The sequence below is a fragment of the Nothobranchius furzeri genome, chromosome 3 (genome assembly GCF_043380555.1).
Source record: "Nothobranchius furzeri strain GRZ-AD chromosome 3, NfurGRZ-RIMD1, whole genome shotgun sequence".
Classification (NCBI taxonomy): Eukaryota; Metazoa; Chordata; class Actinopteri; order Cyprinodontiformes; family Nothobranchiidae; genus Nothobranchius; species Nothobranchius furzeri.
In genome coordinates this window covers 65,678,086-65,696,955 of record NC_091743.1, presented here as the reverse complement: position 1 = coordinate 65,696,955, position 18,870 = coordinate 65,678,086, and the positions used below count along the sequence as shown (strand labels likewise).

The 18,870-nt window shown below is 41.4% G+C and overlaps 1 protein-coding gene across 1 annotated transcript in view; it reads left to right on the top strand.

Moving 5' to 3' along the window:
* Positions 1–18,596, top strand: part of slc38a3b (solute carrier family 38 member 3b) — a 33,492-nt gene extending 14,896 nt beyond the window's left edge. The window contains exons 3-16 of the mRNA XM_015958918.3: positions 81–162; positions 1,985–2,100; positions 3,686–3,759; positions 5,100–5,192; positions 7,894–7,975; positions 13,181–13,263; positions 14,184–14,242; positions 15,394–15,567; positions 15,682–15,761; positions 15,845–15,945; positions 16,652–16,776; positions 16,858–17,002; positions 18,060–18,163; positions 18,261–18,596. Of these exons, the coding sequence (XP_015814404.1) occupies positions 81–162; positions 1,985–2,100; positions 3,686–3,759; positions 5,100–5,192; positions 7,894–7,975; positions 13,181–13,263; positions 14,184–14,242; positions 15,394–15,567; positions 15,682–15,761; positions 15,845–15,945; positions 16,652–16,776; positions 16,858–17,002; positions 18,060–18,163; positions 18,261–18,365 (1,423 nt within the window). The 3' untranslated portion in view covers positions 18,366–18,596. The remainder of the gene's footprint in view (positions 1–80; positions 163–1,984; positions 2,101–3,685; positions 3,760–5,099; positions 5,193–7,893; positions 7,976–13,180; positions 13,264–14,183; positions 14,243–15,393; positions 15,568–15,681; positions 15,762–15,844; positions 15,946–16,651; positions 16,777–16,857; positions 17,003–18,059; positions 18,164–18,260) is intronic.
* Positions 18,597–18,870: the final 274 nt, after the last annotated feature.

Below are 18,870 nucleotides of genomic sequence, written 5' to 3'. Positions count from 1 at the left end.
CTGAGTGCATCAGATACTTTTACACTTTTAAGAGCTGGATAAAGAAACCATCGATTAATAGGTGTATCTTCTGCTCGTAGATATGATGACACAGAGGGCGGACTGGAGAGTGAGAAGTTTTTGCCCAGTGCAGATGGAAAGAAGCCTGTACGCTTCACTGATGTGAGAAAGTTGAAGTTTTATGTTATTACCTCTTCTTTATCATCTCCACCTAATTTGAATTTCCATTCTTGCTGCTTTAATGGTGCCTTTAAAGTGGAATCTTTACTTTTAGCAGCTCCATGTTAGGGGAAAACAATGACTTTAAAATTGCTTAAAGGGGACATTTTATGACTTGAAGCTACAATAGCAAATTTGGGAAAACAAATTAGCTTAAAACATTTTTTTTCATGTCTCTCAACAACATTTTAACATAGATATAAATATATTGTGGAGATAAACAAAAACGGTTCTGTCGTGATTGTCTTAAAACTTCCACCAGTAACACTTTTTGGACCTAAAGTGACCATCAGACAATCCCGTTGTCGGGCTCGTCAAATCACCACACTTCGGGACTTTCCTGGGTCCTCCATTTATTACGCACCCACATATTTAGCAACACACCCTTGGTGTGAGAGGTTCTCCACTCACTATCAGAGAAGGGGAAACAGCCAGCTGCCATCACTTCAACTTTAGGACAAACTACCGTTCCCCCCAAAAGAAAAACACCATTTGAAGTCACAGACAACAAAAGAAGTTTGGACCTAGAAAACGGCAACAGGTGTTTAGCGCTATCTCGTTTCCTTTGGCATTGTGGGTTTCCGGTTCTAGTGGATGTGGATGTAGGGAAGATACCCGGGAGGTGTGTTCTGTGGCTGTGTTTGCATTCAAAACCTAGTTTGTTCGTAAATTATGATAGTTTTATATTATATAGAAACACATTTATTTACAAGTGATTTCAGAGGTTTCATTCTTGACAGTTTCAGTAGTACCTTCCAGAATGGGCCGTTTCAGGGCTCAGTACCTTTAAAGCTGAGGCAGTATCAGCGAGCCTTTTGTCATTCATAAGTGGACAGTAATGTGATGTGATCTTGTTTTTCACAAAAGATAAAAGCAATGGCGGGATAAACAAGGTGTGGGAGTAGTTTCTGTGCTGTTGATGTGCAATCACGGATATCCTTTTAGGTTGGATTTTACTTGTTTTTATCCTGATTGAAGCCACGCTCTGTAATTTTCTTCACAAGCCACTCCAAAACTTGGATGTCCTTCACAGTCCCAGCCTGGCCATCTGTTCTTCAGCTCTAAAGGCCAGAAGCTCTGAGATATCTGCATTGCTCCAGTTTGCCACCTCAGCTGCAACTGCTTGCAAATGCAAAAGGAACTCCCCATGTTTACACGCATTTTAAATATTGTTGCCATCTTGATCTTTGTTCAAAAGTTCAGCATTGCAGTAATATTAGTATCAAGATCTAACAGTGCTTTACTGTCACCTCGCAATGCCGCCACAACGCTTTCAAAGGACAGGCATTGGCGACCGTATTACCCTGATATACCACTACGGTGTGTCTTTTGAAACTGGCTTAAGGAAACAAATTGGAGCTGGTCAAGTCCACCCATTCCTTGTTTGGCTGCTATGAGGTGTGGAGCTCCAAAACCTAGGAGAGGTTCAAAGTAGAGCTGCAGCTCCTCCAACCTGCAGAGGTGCTTCTATGCAAATTTCCCCAACTGTGATGTCACACACGGGGACTTTTGGATCATAATTCCTAAATAGCAGAAAATGAATGGATGAGTATTCCTTTTTACATTGGGAGTTTTAGATAGGCAGTAGAGACCCACTTGGCAGCACAAAAACATGTCCCCTTTAAGCAACACCTAAACTAAAATTTAATCTTGTATTTTGACGAAATTAACACATTTTGGTAAAACTGCACTACAAAATATTTTTAATAAAGATGATGTCCTCCACGATGCTTTCCCTTTAAAAAATTATCAAATTCTCTTACAGTTTGAAGGAAAGACGTCTTTCGGCATGTCAGTCTTCAACCTGGGCAACGCTATCATGGGCAGTGGTATCCTTGGACTGGCTTATGCCATGGCCAACACTGGCATACTACTCTTCTTGTGAGTACATGGATTGATGCCGTAAATGAGACTTAACCTGATACCTTAAAATGACCAAAATGCTGATGTCAAATGTTCTAAATGCTCACTGGTTTGGTTAAAGTCTGTAAGAATAGTCAACTAAAGTAAAAAAACATATCTAATTAAAGCAGTTGGTAACCAACATCTTTAATATTTAATAATATAAGTCTGCCAGAGCTTCTAAAAGTCAATGTTAAATGGTTAGTTGTTCATTTTGGCTAAATTAGGCTTATTTCTCTGCATAAATCTTATAATCTGCTATGTTTTTGCCAAGTTTTTTTTGGGAAATTGAACAAATGGTGGCTATAAAAAGTATTCTTTGTATTTCATTTACTTTCAAACAAAATAAAGGAGCATTGTTGTTTAGTTTAGGAATCCTTAGGTGTCGATGGAACCTCTAATGGGTTTTGTGAGGAATTTCTCCTTTGAGTTAATCATGGATTTACTCTGGCTGTTGTCCATTGTGCAATTACTTAAAGAGCTAATTTACAACCTGTCACGACTTGATCTTGCACGTACAGCACACACCGATATGCCCACTTCTATTCATATCCCTGCTTCTCAGACACTGTTGCTGCAGATAGGTCCTAGAAAGGACACGGCTCAGAATAACCAAACGACCAGACCACAGTGAGGAATCCGGACAGGTTGTTTACTTTCCTCTGCTCCATGCAGACTGCTGCTGTCAGACCATGACTCTCAATGTCTTCGTCATGTTGTCTGTGTTTATGTAGCAGCAGGGAAAGCGAAAAGCATGGAAACATTTACGCATTGAAACTGGATAAATACCAATAATAATCTACTTTTTTTACATAGTTCACAATAATCACAATAATTCAACTTTAAAAATTGGTGAATGGGAATACAATAAATGATTTGTTGACAGTTGTTCATTAATCTCCAGCATCCTCATTTTCCTTCTGTGTCACTGGTGAAATGTGGCCAACAGCCGGTTATTTAAAAGCAACTCAAGTTTACCGTTCAGGACAAATCGATTTACTTTTTCATTTTTCATTTTCAGGAAGAAAGAAGCAGTTAAACTCATAACTAGTCTTAATGTAGTAGAGGCATAAAATAAGCAGAAATTAAAAAGGAAATTAATTTTCTCATAATAATCTACCCTACATCTATTAAATTAAAGCTCCAATGAGACCTTTAATGGCTGCGTTCATCCCAGACTATATGTGACATGTGTGAGGAAGGCCCATGAGAGGTTAAATGTATGTAAACCATCGGACCCATCAGCAATGTTAAACCTGAAAACCTGACTCAAACCTGCTTAGGCTGAGTAAGAATGAAAAGTCAAAGGGGTTATGGGAAGCAGTTCATAAAGGACGATTAGTCACCACCATTGGAGGTCATTTATGTATATTTCTGTAGAAAATATAGATCTTGTAGGATAGTTTTATTTTGCAATACTTGCAGTTTTTGCTGACAATAACGAAAAATTATTATTATACCATTTTAAAAAACAAAAATACATTTCTCCACTGTCTCAGGTTTAATCAGTATGATAAAAAAAGAAAAACAGACAAAAAATGAGTAATTTTTATTTGTGTTGCAGATTCCTTCTGACTGCAGTTGCACTCTTATCATGTTACTCCATTCACCTAATGCTTAAAACCTCCGGCATTGTGGGTAAGTTTTATATCATGTTACATAATGTCCACTTTTGCTGGATATTATAATTAAAATGTGAGATTTAAGGCAATCAGAAAACACAGAAAAACTATTTTCAGTGATTAGTTCTGATTATTTTTGGGTTTTTTAAGGAGGCTAACCATTAAAATAGTCCTCTAATCCTATCTCCTGCATTAGCTTCTGACAGAAAACAGTTGGTGAAAATCCAGGATTTGAGAAGCTTGACAGATCTATGTCACACTGTCACTAAGCATTCATGGACTCAACCATCTTGACTTGTGATGGGGAAGTCTGTTGGTTTAGCATCCAGGAAACAGCACAGAAAATCTCGGCTATTAGAAGCTAACCATTAGCATTAGATACTCCACAACACAGCAGAACTCCATCAGGTTTGTGTTATTTGCGGAGATAAAACATCAGTGTTGCAGAGCCAATGGAGTCAGTGGTAGAGTTGGGTTGCTGTTAGACAATCTTTGGTGAGAAGTCCAAACATCAGGAAATAAGATGCCAAATTGTGCTTGTTTGAAGCTACCTTTTCCTCCAACTGAATTATCTGTGCTGAAACAGGTAGCCTGGCCTGCCAGACTCATCCTCTGTTCTACACAGAGAACTAGTCTGGTTACTCACAGGCAGAGAGGCGTATAAGGGACGGGACTAGCCAGCTCAAAAATAACCAATCCGAAAAAAGGCGGAAATGCAGACTGCACCACTCTTTTTAGGTGTAGTCACAAATGGCGTCTGGCAACGGCACAGACATTGTTTTGTTTTTTTAAGAAAGGCTTTTAGCACTTCTTGTTGTGAGACATGTTTAAGTAATTTACAACAGAGGATAGAGCTGCGGCAAACTCCGCTTCAGTCGCCATGTTTACGAGAAACTCAGCGTTGTGGTGTGTGACGTATGCTGCTCAGCGCTGATTGGCTCGATTGGAATTCTCAGACGGTGGGGTTATTTGAATACAAGAATTCTCAGACCCTTTGCTTCCAATAAGGAAGTCAGCAGATGGCCACAGAGTTCTGTCCAATGTGATGTTGCTCATGTTTCTAGCTCCAGAACCACTGAAACCAGTTTGAAAGCAATAGCTTAAAGTGCTAAAATCACTTTAGCATTGCTTTAAATGACAACTGTTTAAATAGCACACTTTTGGCCAACACTGTCATTATCTCTTACCGTTCAGTAAATGAGTTGGAGTCAGTTTTATATGTCCAAACAAATATTAAAGCAGTGAAAATGACAAATGGATTCAACCTTTTTCAATTTTGTGAAAGTGTTTTTATTGTTTTGCCCAGAAAGGCGTTTGAGCAAATCTAAACGAATGCTGTTTGTAATCTGATTACAGGAATTCGAGCTTATGAGGAGCTGGGGTACAGGGCCTTTGGTACTCCTGGAAAAATGGCTGCTGGAATAGCAATTACTCTGCAGAATATTGGAGGTGAGGTTCTCTTGTCTGCAAACTCCTTAAACAATAATTATGCACCATATTCCCCAAACATAGGGATTAAGCATAAGAGGATGATATCCTCTTTAACTCGAGTTAGTTAAATGTATGTAGGGATGCTTCACGAGAACACAATTGAAATCTTGTTAATAATAATAATAATAACAATAATAATAATAATAATAATAATAATAATAATAATAATAATGCATTCTATTTAAAAGCACCTTTCAAGGGACACAAGGACACTACAGCAATAAAATAACAAGAACACACAGAAGCCTAAAAACACAAACTAGATAATAAAATCAATGAAGATGGAAAAGGTGACACTAGCAGTATGCAGTCTGAAACAGGTGGGTTTGAGTCTAGATTTAAAGGAGGGGAGCGAGTCAGAGTAACGGATGGCTTGAGGGGGAGAATTCCAGAGACGGGGAGCAGAGCTGCTGAAGGCTCTGCTCCACATAGTGCTGAGACGGAAAGGTGGGACAGAGAGAGTGATAGAGGATGATTATCTGAGGGAATGGATGGGAGAGATAATGTGAATGATGTCAGACAGGTATGGGAGAGAAAGTTTATGGATAGTTTTAAATGTGAGGAGAAGGATTTTAAAATCTATGCGTCGTCTAACAGGATGCCAGTGAAGCTGTTGCAGGACAGGGCTGATATGGTGACTCACAGGGTTTTTTAGAAATGATTCATGCAGCAGAATTTTGGACCAGTTGGAGCTTATGGAAGGACTTTTGTGGTACACTAAAGAGAAGTGAATTGCAGTAGTCGATTCTTGAGGTGACAAGGCTGTGAACAAGTATGGAAGCAGAGTGAGGGGTGAGAGAGGGGCAAAGGCGATTTATGTTGCGCAGGTGAAAGTAGGCAGACCGAGCGATGCTATTGATGTGGGAAATAAATGAAAGAGTGGTGTCAAGGATGACACCCAGACTCTTAACCTGCAGGGAAGGAGAAACAGAGGAGGAATCAACAGTAAGGGAAAAACTGGGCGCTTTGGATAAGGTGGATTTGGTGACAACTAAAAGGATTTCTGTTTTGTCACAGTTAAGTTTAAGAAAATTTGTGTTGCACCAAGATTTAATTTCAGCTAGACAGGAGGAGAGGTAGGGGGGTGGAAGTGGAGATTTGGGTTTTAAGGAAAAGTAAAGCTGGGTGTCATCAGCATAGCAGTGAAAATGAATGTTAAATTTGTGAAAGATATGACCAAGGAGATAGAAAAAGAGAAGGGGCCCCAAGACAGAACCCTGGGGCACACCTTTGACAACTGGGGAGGGGTCTGATCTGAAGGATTTGAGTTGTATGAATTGTGTGTGGCCTGAGAGATAGGAGAGTGTTACGTCCCCAACAGGAGATGTTAAAATGCGAAGCAGGGGGTAACATAAGAAATACGACAGTGAAGTTAAAACTAAATCCGAGTTAACCTTAAAACACAGTCAACACTAGGTGACATGCGCAAAAGATCCATGTGGATCACTCAGAGTTAAAACTGTTAAAGTTAAAACTCATCAAAACGAAGGGGTTAAAACCAAAACGAGGCCTGGAGGACAGCAGAACCCCTGCACTGCTGCCTCCCAGACTGCTGAAGGCACAGCCTTTTTATCCCAGGTGTGGGTCATCAGCAGGATTTAGCTCAGCTGTGCTCCTCAGCAGCCTGGAAGAGAGGAGGAGGAGGGGCGGTGCCAGGCTGATCACCAGGGCTGGGTGATCCTGGCTCCTGCATCCCAATGGCCAGGCTGGTAGCCGTAACAGAGAGGAACCAGTCAAGTGTGAGATGGGATATGCCAATATATGAGAGCCTGTCAAGAAGAACTGAATGAGAAATGTTATCAAAAGCTGCGCTCAGATCAAGCAGGATGAGGATGGTAAGAAGGCCTGAATCGGCAGCAGTCAGAAGATCATTAGTGCTTTTTAAGAGAGCAGTTTCTGTACTGTGACCGGGGTGAAAACCAGATTGAAATTGTTCATAGAGAGTGTTTTTTTTTCCAAGTGAGAGTGGAGTTGGGAGAGTTGGTTTGTGCAAATGGAAATAAAAATAGCCACAAGTGTAAAACAAACAGCATGTGTGGGTAGACATCCACCATATGCTTTTTACCACTTATGAAAAAAATCTAATTTGATAATTTACTCTGTCCAAAAAAATAAAAAAAAACATGGGTGCAATTTTAAAGTATTGTAATTACTTTCTTCTGTTTATCAGGGTTTACACACAGAAAAACATGCACCGCGTTATTCCTGATGTGCTGAGACTCTCACCACGTGTAAAAACGTTTGTTTGCTGACCCAGTTATAAGCAGAATCTAGGTTCATTCTGGCATCTGTGTTTGACTAAATGTAACCTGGCAGTAAAAAAAAAGGAAGAGGATAGCTTCCCCTGACCTGTGAACATGACGTTTGTTGACTAGACCGTATTTACTTGAAATGTGAATCAATAAGTTGCGTCTCCTTTTTCTGGACTGAGGCCTAAACTCTTTTTAAGTGGTCCAAAAGTGATAAAAGTAACCAGAATCAGAAGACGTGACCACATTTGCTGTCCTCAGCAGTAGAGTGGATGCCACCCTGTCAAGTACAAAAACGCCGTGTGATGAGTGTTGACAAGAAACAACTCTGCTTGTGGGTCGAAATGTAACCATATTTGCTTTCAGTTGAGTGTGGGAATTTATGTCTCCTCTGTTTTGTTTGATCGCAGCCATGTCCAGCTACCTGTACATCGTTAAATCCGAGTTACCGCTGGTCATCCAAGCATTCCTGAAGGCAGATCCCAATTCCGAGTGAGTATTGCTCTGCACAAGATGCACAAAACCCAGGCTGGCACAAAAATGTCAGGAGCAAATGTTTCAATTTCCACTCGTACCATACCATACCATACCATACCATACCATACCATAAATGATAATGATAAATGACCCGCACTTGTATAGCGCCTCTCAGAGTAAGGACTCCAAAGCGCTTTACACTACAGTGTATCATTCATCCATTCACACACACATTCACACACTGATGGTGACGAGCTACGATGTAGCCACAGCTGCCCTGGGGCACACTGACAGAGGCAAGGCTGCCGAGCACAGGCGCCGCCGGTCCCTCCGACCACCACCAGCAGGCAAGGTGGGTTAAGTGTCTTGCCCAGGGACACAACATACCTTACCATACCATACCATACCATACCATATCACACCGTACCATTCCATACCATACCATACCATACCATACCGTACCATACCATACCATATCACACCGTACCGTACCATTCCATACCATACCATACCATACCATACCATACCATATCACACAGTATACCATACCATACCATATCACACCGTACCGTACCATTCCATACCATACCATATCACACCGTACCGTACCATTCCATACCATACCATACCATATCACACCGTACCGTACCATTCCATACCATACCATACCATACCATATCACACCGTACCATACAATTCCATACCATACCATACCATATCACACCGTATACCATACCATACCGTACCATTTCACACCGTACCATTCCATACCATACCATACCATATCACACCGTACCATTCCATACATACCATACCATACCATACCGTACCATACCATACCATATCACACTGTACCGTACCATTCCATACCATACCATACCATATCACACCGTATACCATACCATACCGTACCATACCGTACCATACCATACCATACCATACCATACCACATTTATTTGTAGAGCACAGTTAAAAACAGCATATGTCATTTGACCAAAGTGCTTGAAAAGAAAGAAAGGGTGACAAAACACAAAAAAAAAATACTGCAGTTTTTATCTATGCTGTCAGAGTGGGAGTGGGATTAAAACGAATGCGTGGAGTTGTCCGAGCAACAGGAGTGCCATGATTGGTATCCATACAGGAAATAGGCTTTCTATATTGCCAACAAGTTAAAGCAAGTGACCCATGGAAGAGTCATGCTGAGGACACGAATACCCTATTCAGAAAGAAGCATGTTGTGAATCCCAGCTGCCATTTCAGATGAAAGCATGTTCTGAGAAGGAGCAGCAGGGAGTGAAACTGTAGCCCCCTGTGCTGAACCAGAGCACAGCAGAAATGTTGATGCAGACATCCAGGACTTGATGCTCAATCATTTGGAATACCAGGGAGAATTCAACTCTGTTTCTTTTCATTGTTTTGTTTTATTTGATCGTCACCTTCAGACAACACTTGTATAGGTTGCAGTTTTCCCAAAAACAAGAGTTTGTCATTTTCTGCTGATTCATTTTTTACAATGAGAGATTATGTTTAGAACCCCGTCCATCACTCAGTAGCATCGGATCCAAACTTGGAGTTCTTTTTCAGTGACAAGAGGTGTGACCTCCCTGGGATCTCACGCCCTTCTAGAATTACATAAAGACCTTGAAAACAATATTTTTACAGTTGAAAATAAGGTATTGAGCTTGCGCAAGTTGTTGCTGAAGTGACAGCAACATGTGGTGTTCAAAAAACACTGTTGCCAAATTCCAAATGCAAGCACACGAACAGGTCAGCTCCGGCCCAGCTCCCACTGTCCGCTTCCACTCAACACTCTTACTGTCGTCCAGATCTGTGGCGTCAAAGGAGCTGAGAGGAACAGGAGGTGCAGTTGTGAGGCTGCAGCTTTATTTAGGACCACAGGCTCTTTAAATAGACTTCACTGACGTACAGCCAATTGATGACAAGAAACATTTCTAGCAGAACACTAAAATGGACAGCATGTTTGAATTATGGGTTAATTCTGACAATTGTTTGGGAAAGTATGAGATTGTTGAGAAGTTTGGCACATAGGAGGATTTTACACTTAGTTTTTTGATCTTATGGAGGTAAATAAAACAAGATTGCAGCTGATTGGATGTAGAAAATACACACAAAGTTTAATTTCAGAAACAAATCATTGCATAGTGTGATGTTTAAAAGGAACTCACTGCTCACTGAAGTTCAGAAACCCCAACGGCTTGTACTGTAGCAATAAAGACCTAAATATAACTCGCTCTGAGTCGAGAACTTGACTGAATATATCTGTACTTTGTGTCCGGCGACTCTCACTTGTGAAAGCTGATCAGCTAAAGTGACCCGCTGACCAAAAGGCTGAAGAGAGCACAACCTGTTATTTGTGCTTTCAAGGGATTCCTTTAAACCAGCACACACACTTATTTACACACATGCTGCTTGTCTCAGAAATAGCTACAAGCCTACAGAACTGTAACAGACCAATGACTAAGTTTACATGCAGCCAATATCCGGGTTATGATCGGGTTAAGGTCGGTATTCGGGTTTCTGAGTTGATCAGAATAACCCGTTTACAAGCATAAATAGAAAGAGTTACCCCTAACTTGCATAACCAGATTTAAATGTGGACGTTGGGGTAGCGTCAGGACGTATGGACTACGTCCAGACGCATTATGCGTCATTTCCGGTTCTTCTTCTTCCGGTATCCGTGAAAACAACAACATGTTTCTCAGTTCGGAAGAGATAGCGACCGCGTTTGTTTGTGCTTTAGTTTCTTCGTCACTCCAAAAGTGTGGTGCTGTGCCGCGACTCGCCATTTTGCTCCCAACTTGTTGTTTACTTCCGGTGTTCTGGCGCATACAAGACGTCTCGCTACTCAAAAGACCAAGATTCCTTGCGAACAGAGCATGCGCAGAACACACGCTTTGATGGTGATATCCCGATATGCGTTTACACGACCAAACATTCGGGTCAGAAAAGGGTTACCCCAGGTGTAGTAACCGGCTTTTTAAAAACCCGGTTATGAGCATATCCGGGTTTTTGGCGGTGTTTACAAGGACCTGCGGAACCGGGTTATTGTGAATATTCGGGTTTTAAAAGGGTTACTGGCTGCATGTAAACACACTGATTGATCCCCTTTGGTTGGATCTCATACAGGGTCAAGAATAACAGGATTAGCAGCTTACAAGAAGCTCAGTGGGACAGAAAGACCTTTCTGTACCCAGGATTTCAGGGACAATAGTGCTTGAATGGACTGACAGTAATTTACTTAATCTGCTGGCGATGTTCCTTGTTCATATTACTGCCGCTGAAATAAGTCCATTCACATGACAATCAGTGAGATGTTTAATGACATGATTGTTTGCCATACTCAGTCATGTCAGAGGGGTTATAAGAAACAAAACTGCTTTTATCTTTGGTTAAATTTCTGCTATTTACTCTTTGCTAGCAAAACATCCCCTGAGTCATCGGAGGGATTTAAAATAAACTCTCAGAAACCAATCAGCTGCTCATCTTTGTGTTCTTTTTGAAATACAACTAGTCACTCTGAGATGCATATGCATGGTGCATACAAAGAGTTTCTTCAGCCCCTAATGCCTGCATTCAGGGCTCGAATGGCACCCTGGCTTCTGGGGGAGCCCTGTGCGAGAGCCGTAGGAGTGAGGGTGGGGGATCCATCCAATCACCTTCGTTCTAACGCTGTATGAGGGGGGCTGGATCATTTTTCGGACCCCCGGGTGTGTCAGTTGACGGCTTCTGGGGGAGCCATTTGCCCTTTTTGGGGAGCCAGCTCCCCTTAGCTTCCCCATAATTGAAACCTTGCCTGCATTAGCCACAGAAAGAAAAAAGATGAGGAAACAATTGGGTCAGAAAAAAACACTCTCTTCTACATCACAGGGAAAATTAGCATCCATGGCCTTCCCACCTCAGCTTGTGACCACATAAGGCTGTGTTCATTTGTCAGCTAGGAGAGAAAGGGCACGTTAAAGCTAACTATTAGCATGTTCACAGCTTGGTGGAACACATTCAGGCTTGTGTTATTTGTGGAAATAACACATCAGCGTCAAATTTTTTACTCAAGAAAGAAGAGTGAATGAAAACGAAAATCAGGCTTTTTACCCTATCTCTAAGGGAGAGCCCAGACAACGTGGAGACAGCACATTTCAGCCACTTGTGTCCGCGATTGGAACGTAGATCGACTGGTAAATCAAGAACTTCGCCTTCTGGCTCCGCTCTCTCTTAACTACAACAGACCGGTAAAACGCCTGCATCACTGCAGACGCAGCACTGATTCGCCTGTTGATCTTGTGCACCATTTTTCCTCACTAATGAACAAGACCCTGAGATACTTAAACTCCTCCATTTGGGGCAGGACCTTGGAGAAGGCATTCTACCATACTTTCAGAGTTGACCTAATTCAACATGGCCACCGCAGCTAATCAACCGTAGCAAACATTACTACGGCTAAACGTCAGCTAATTTGGCTCAAAATATATGTGCAAGTAGCTGAGTCTCACACACACACACACACACACACACACACACACACACACACACACACACACACACACACACACACACACACACACACACACACACTTGTGAAAATACTTCAGATCTAACATGGTAAGCAACTCAGGTAAACTTCCCTCAACATTATAACACGCCCACGTGTGTTAAGAATATACGCACAAGCATGAGCTATTGATGATGTATGAGGCGGGGCCACAGTTGTAAAAACAAAACATTTACAGGATGTTTGTCCTAAAAAAGCACGTGGACTCTGCATATGCTTCATACAAGGAGGTGGTATGTGTTTATACTTTGACGATAGGTTGTTGAGTTGAAATAGGGGTTAAAGTCAGAGGCAGATGTCAGAACTAACACATATTTGCTGAATTTTTTCAGTGTTCTTTTGGCTCCATCATGTTTTCCCTTCTCTTCTGAAACTGAACCGTTGCATAAATATCCTGTTATGTAACACTCTATTCTTGTACTTGTGTTGAGAGCAACATAAGCAGACACATTTTCTTCTTGCCTTTAGGGGGCGACATTTGGGCCAGCAGATTTTAAACAGCCTCGTGTTCTTCAGACACAAACACAAGAGTCATTTCGTTTTAGTCAACTAACAATAAAATTTTCTCTCTATTCTCTGCTTTCCTGTCTGCGTGTTTTTGTTTGTTTTTGTATGTGTCTCAGTGATAATGTGTGAAATGTTTCTCTCAACAGTGTGTGGTACCTGAATGGCAACTACCTGGTTGTCATGGTCTCTGCTAGTGTCATCCTGCCCCTCGCGCTAATGAAGCAGCTTGGTGAGAAATGTGACATTATCTGAGATTGTTCCTTAACTTAGTATTTTTCTTTTCTCTATAATGTCTAAAATCCCAGAAATTGACAACAATGACTTACATTTGATCAGGTTTCCTCACCAGTGAGGTGATTTTCTTCTTCTTAAAAGAACAATTCACTTCTGAGAGATGCTGATCAGATTTTTTTCACTCACAGAACCGCTGCTCACTGGATGTTTTCCCTTTTTCGGCCCTTTCTCTGTAAACCCTAGAGATGGTTGTGCATGACGATCCCAGAAGATCAGCAGTTTCTGGAATACTCAGACCAGCCAGTCTGGCACCAACAACCATGCCACTTTCAAAGTCACATAAATCACATTTCTTCCCCATTCTGATGCTCAGTTTGAACTACAGCAGATCATCTTCACCATGCCAACGTGGCTAAATGCATTGAGTTGCCGCTGTGTGATTGGTTGATTAGTAATTTGCGTCAACGAGAAAACACAGGGCATGTGTACCCAATAAAGTGGCCAGTGAGTGCCTCTGTTAATCGGCATGTTCTGTTCTATCAGAAACTTTAGTTTGAATGTAGAATTACAAAGACTGGGCCAGCTTTTATACTTCTTGTATAATGACTCATGGAGTAATTACGCCAACATCAAGCAGTTAGCACGTTTTTATTTGACCTCTGGCAGCGAGGAGCAGCAGGTACTCCTCATTTTCTCCAAAATAATTGCAGCCTTGTGTCCAGTGTAATCTGCTCATTATGACATGCTATCAACATGGGGTTTCTGCCCTTGTTGGTGCTGTGAGGTTGTTCTGACGAATTATTTCCATTTCCCCTTTTATTATAACAAAACACTCCTTTTCCATTTTTGTAGATAAACAAGAAAGAGATTCAGTTTAATGCGTTTTAATGTGAATTCTGTTCTTTTTTTTATCAGGTTACCTGGGCTACACCAGCGGATTTTCTCTCAGCTGTATGGTGTTTTTCCTCACTGCAGTAAGTTGGACAAGCGGGTACATTATTACAATTACTAGATACAGTTATTACAGGGGCCAGTGTTGCTGCTTCCTATTTTAGCAGTGTTCATCTATATTTGAGAAACTGAATTCAGGTTGGTACATGAAATACTAATCATAAAGTTTATTTTTTGTTTTTTGTTTGTTAACCCTTCCACTGTCCTAATGGGTGTGACCCCGTGGTGAGGTACACGTGGCAGGGGTGAGGTGGTGCTCACTCCTCAACCCTGCCACATGGACCCAAGGGATAAACCATCAACCCTGCTCAATGGTCAACTTTCCTCGTGGGGTCACACCCATTAGGACAGTGAGAGGGTTAAAGGTGTGGAACACTGAAAAACATTTTTAAAGATAATTTCTGATTGTAATGGGTCACTCTTATGCAGGCTCAACATAAAATAGTCTCCTACAACTGTCTCCTGCATTAGCTTCTGATAGAAAATAGACGGTGAAACTCTAGGATTAGAAAATCCTGACAGATCTACGTCACACTGTTACTTAACATTCATGGACTCACCCATCTTGACTTGCAACGGTGAAGGCTGCTGTTGGTTTAGCACCCAGGAAACAGCAGAGAATGTCTTGGCTAGTAGAAGCTAACCGTTAACATTAGCAACTCCACCACACAGCAGAACTTCTCCAGGCTTTTGATATTTGTGGAGATAAAACAGCATCATTGCAAGTCAGTGGTAGAGTTGTGTTGCTGGTATCTAATCCAAGATGTAATCGCCAAATATGAGGAAATAAGATTCCAAATCCTGTTGTCTGAAGCTATTTGATCTGGCAAATCTTCTAGTTCTTGAAACAGGCCCATCAGAGCCCCAACCAGTACAACTTACAAGACATTCATTCCTACTGAAGACCACTGCAAATGTATTGAATAAATGAGTGCTCCACACCTTTAAAACTTTAGGAATAGGTGCATTAATTATGACACAGCTGCCATTATAGAATGGACGTGTGAAAGTCATGAATATTAATGAGTAAGACTTCAAATCCTGACACATTTTCTGCTCCCCTCTGCTCCGGCTAACTTCTACTGCCTGAAACAGGAGCATCAGAGCTTTTTTCCCCCACATATTCCCACAGGATGATTTAGATGTTTCTCCAATTTTGGCTGTTTTTCTGCAGGTTACCTACAAGAAGTTTCAGATCCCTTGCCCTTTTGAAGAGTTTTCAGTAAACGGCACTGATGCTCACCTCAGCCTGAATGTATCAGACCAGATTAATGGATACAGTAATAGTTTGGTGCACGAAGAGAATGGCTCCCACTGCACCCCACGCATGTTCACCATCAACTCACAGGTGGGTGGCTAAAGTAGGAAAAAAAACAAAACAGTTGGCTGATCTGATGGGGAACACTGACACCAGATCTGCAGAAGTCTGTTTGTGTATAATAACAGTGCCTTGTGCTTACAGACCGCATACACAATCCCAATCTTGGCTTTCGCCTTCGTCTGCCACCCTGAGGTTCTGCCCATCTACACCGAGCTCCGCAAGTGAGTCACTCCTTCATCAGCCTGTGATATTTGACAACACGATGGTGCAGAATGTGGCATAACTTTTAATTCTCTCATTTCAGTCCAACAAAGAAGAAAATGCAAAAAGTGTCCAATGTCTCCATCTTTGTCATGTACAGCATGTACTTTCTGGCAGCTCTCTTTGGCTACTTGACCTTTTATGGTGAGAACATTTTTTGTGCTGTTTTTGTTTTTGCATGGATTTGCACAGTTTTACATCCCTGCACAGCAGTTCATACGCCATATATGTTCATTTAGTGCACAATGTGGATTTAACAACTTTTCATTTGTATTTTCTTATTTTCATTTGAGTTTTTTTCCCTAATTTTTTCAGTTTTTTATTTGAATCTTGTCCTCATAGCAAAGAAATAATTTCAGTGTACAAGCTAGCTTGTGTCTTCACAGTGCACATGACAAAAAACTTGAAACCGAAAGATAATTCCTAAATGCCCAATAAAAATCATTTCAAAAGGGGGGAGCAAAATAAAGCAGTTGTTTAAACTGATTCTGGCATTAAAATAACTTTAACTCTGGCTTTTATCAACAGGACGAAATCTTTTCTGCAAACATGCACTGAAGTGAGGACACTTGCAAGCTATTATTAAATTTGGAAGCAGATGTGGAAACCCTTAAATATAGTTTATGTCAAATCCCTAAATGACTACTACTTAATTTCAAGGGATTCCTGACTCTATTCAACTAGCTTACATTGATGTTTGTTTAAAAAGAAATGATTGATATGCAGGTTCTGCAGCTTTTCTGTAATACAGAGTCCAAGCTCCCTTTTGTGGCAACTGTATAACAAGATGTTTTCACGTTTTGACGTTAACACAAACTCATGAATTAATTTCTGTTGTATGTTTACACAGAGAATGTGGAGCCTGAACTGCTGCACACGTACAGCCGCATTGACCCCTACGACACTTTGATCCTGTGTGTCCGTGTGGCCGTCCTCACTGCTGTGACTCTGACTGTCCCTATTGTGTTGTTCCCTGTGAGTAAGACCCATTTTCATCAGGTTTATAGACTTTATGTTGTTTCACGGTTTTAACTGAAATAAAATCTGTATCTGTAGGTCCGTAGAGCCATCCAGCACATGATATTCCCCAGCAAGTCTTTCAACTGGTTACGTCACATCTCCATCGCTCTCATTCTGCTCATGTTCATCAACATGCTGGTGATATTTGCTCCCAACATTCTGGGCATCTTCGGCATCATTGGTTAGTTCAGCAGCAGCAATGTCAAAATAAAATGACACGATCTAATCCTCTAAATGATTGAATACTGTTAGTTGAAAAAGAACTGCAGAAGAAATATCAAGGATATTATATAAAATTATTTTATTTATTTGAAATGTATGCAAACTAAAAACAATACAAAATTATGGACTTTTATACACATACACACACACACATGCACTCAGACACACGCTAACACATGCATATACTCACACACACATGCACTCGGACACACGCTCACACATGCATATACTCACACACACATGCACTCGGACACACGCTCACACATGCATATACTCACACACACATGCACTCATACACACGCTCACACATGCATATACTCTCTCTCTCTCTCTCTCTCTCTCTCTCACACACACACACACGCATGCACTCATTCACTCACTCACACACACAAACATGCAGTCACTCACACACACACATGTACTAACTCACACACATACATACATGCACTCACACACACACGCATGCACTCATACACACACACACACACACACACACACACACACACACACACACACACACACACACGCGCACACACACACACACACACACACACACACACACACACACACACACACACTCATTCACTCACTCAAACACAAACATGCACTCACTCACTCACTCACATGCAGTCACACACACACACACACGCATACACACACACACACACGCATACACACACACACACACACACACACACACACACACACACACACACACACACACACACACACACACCCCTCAAAGTAACACACAAGGAGTACATGTTTGCTCGTGGAGAAGGAGACCTTAGTGTTACCGCTACAGTGTGTCTGCGGAGCTGAGGCTACATTTTGTAGGTCTGACAGGAGTAAAATTGGAAAACCTTACTTTGAATGATGCAATAAAATAAAACATGGGAAGCTCCCCTAGTGTACTCCTGTACTCAGCGAGACGGATCATTTCCAGTTTGACAGCTTGTCTTCATCACCCTATGTCTCCATCCTCCTGACCATTACGACCGCTCTGTCTCTCTCAGGTGCCACTTCGGCTCCCTGCCTCATCTTCATTTTCCCTGCTGTCTTCTACATCCGCATCGTGCCAAGAGAGGACGAACCCTTGACTTCTCTTCCTAAGATAATAGTGAGGCTTTCATGTTTTTGTTTTAAACTGAAAATTTGACACACTACTGTGGCTTATTTAGTATAAGTGAATTATTGATCCCCCCTGTCATTCTCAGGCTTTGTGCTTTACTGCTATGGGCGTCTCCTTCATGGTGATGAGTCTGAGCTTCATCTTCATGGACTGGACTTCAGGGACCAGCCGTGCTGCTGGAGGTCACTAATTACCGTTTTAATGTGTGCGCTTTCAGTGGAGGGGATATAATGTGTTCAGTAAAGGGAGCACTATCCTGTCGCCTTGGTATAGACTCTCCAGCTCAGCTCAAACTCAAAGTGGTTAAATTATTTCTTTGGCTGTAACTTAAAGGCCCAGTGTGTGATATTTTTACCTGTTAACTATCAAATCCTGTGTTTCCAGTTCATAAACTTATCCTTTTTCACCAATATTTCATACCAACATCAATTCTAAATAGTCCTCTCAACTTGAAATTATACATTTTTATATACATAAACTGGTCGAGGCTCCATGGTCATCCACCATCTTAAAATACAGTAGCTGTTTAGGGACATACGAGCTCCACGTTACCGTTTGGACTATGACTGTAACCTGAAATAACCAGCAGAGGGCAGCAGTGCGCCCTGGAAGCTTGAAGTCTGCTAATTCAACTAAGAAATATAAAACGAATAGCTACACCGTTGCTGTACTTGTTAGTTTGAATAAAATAACAA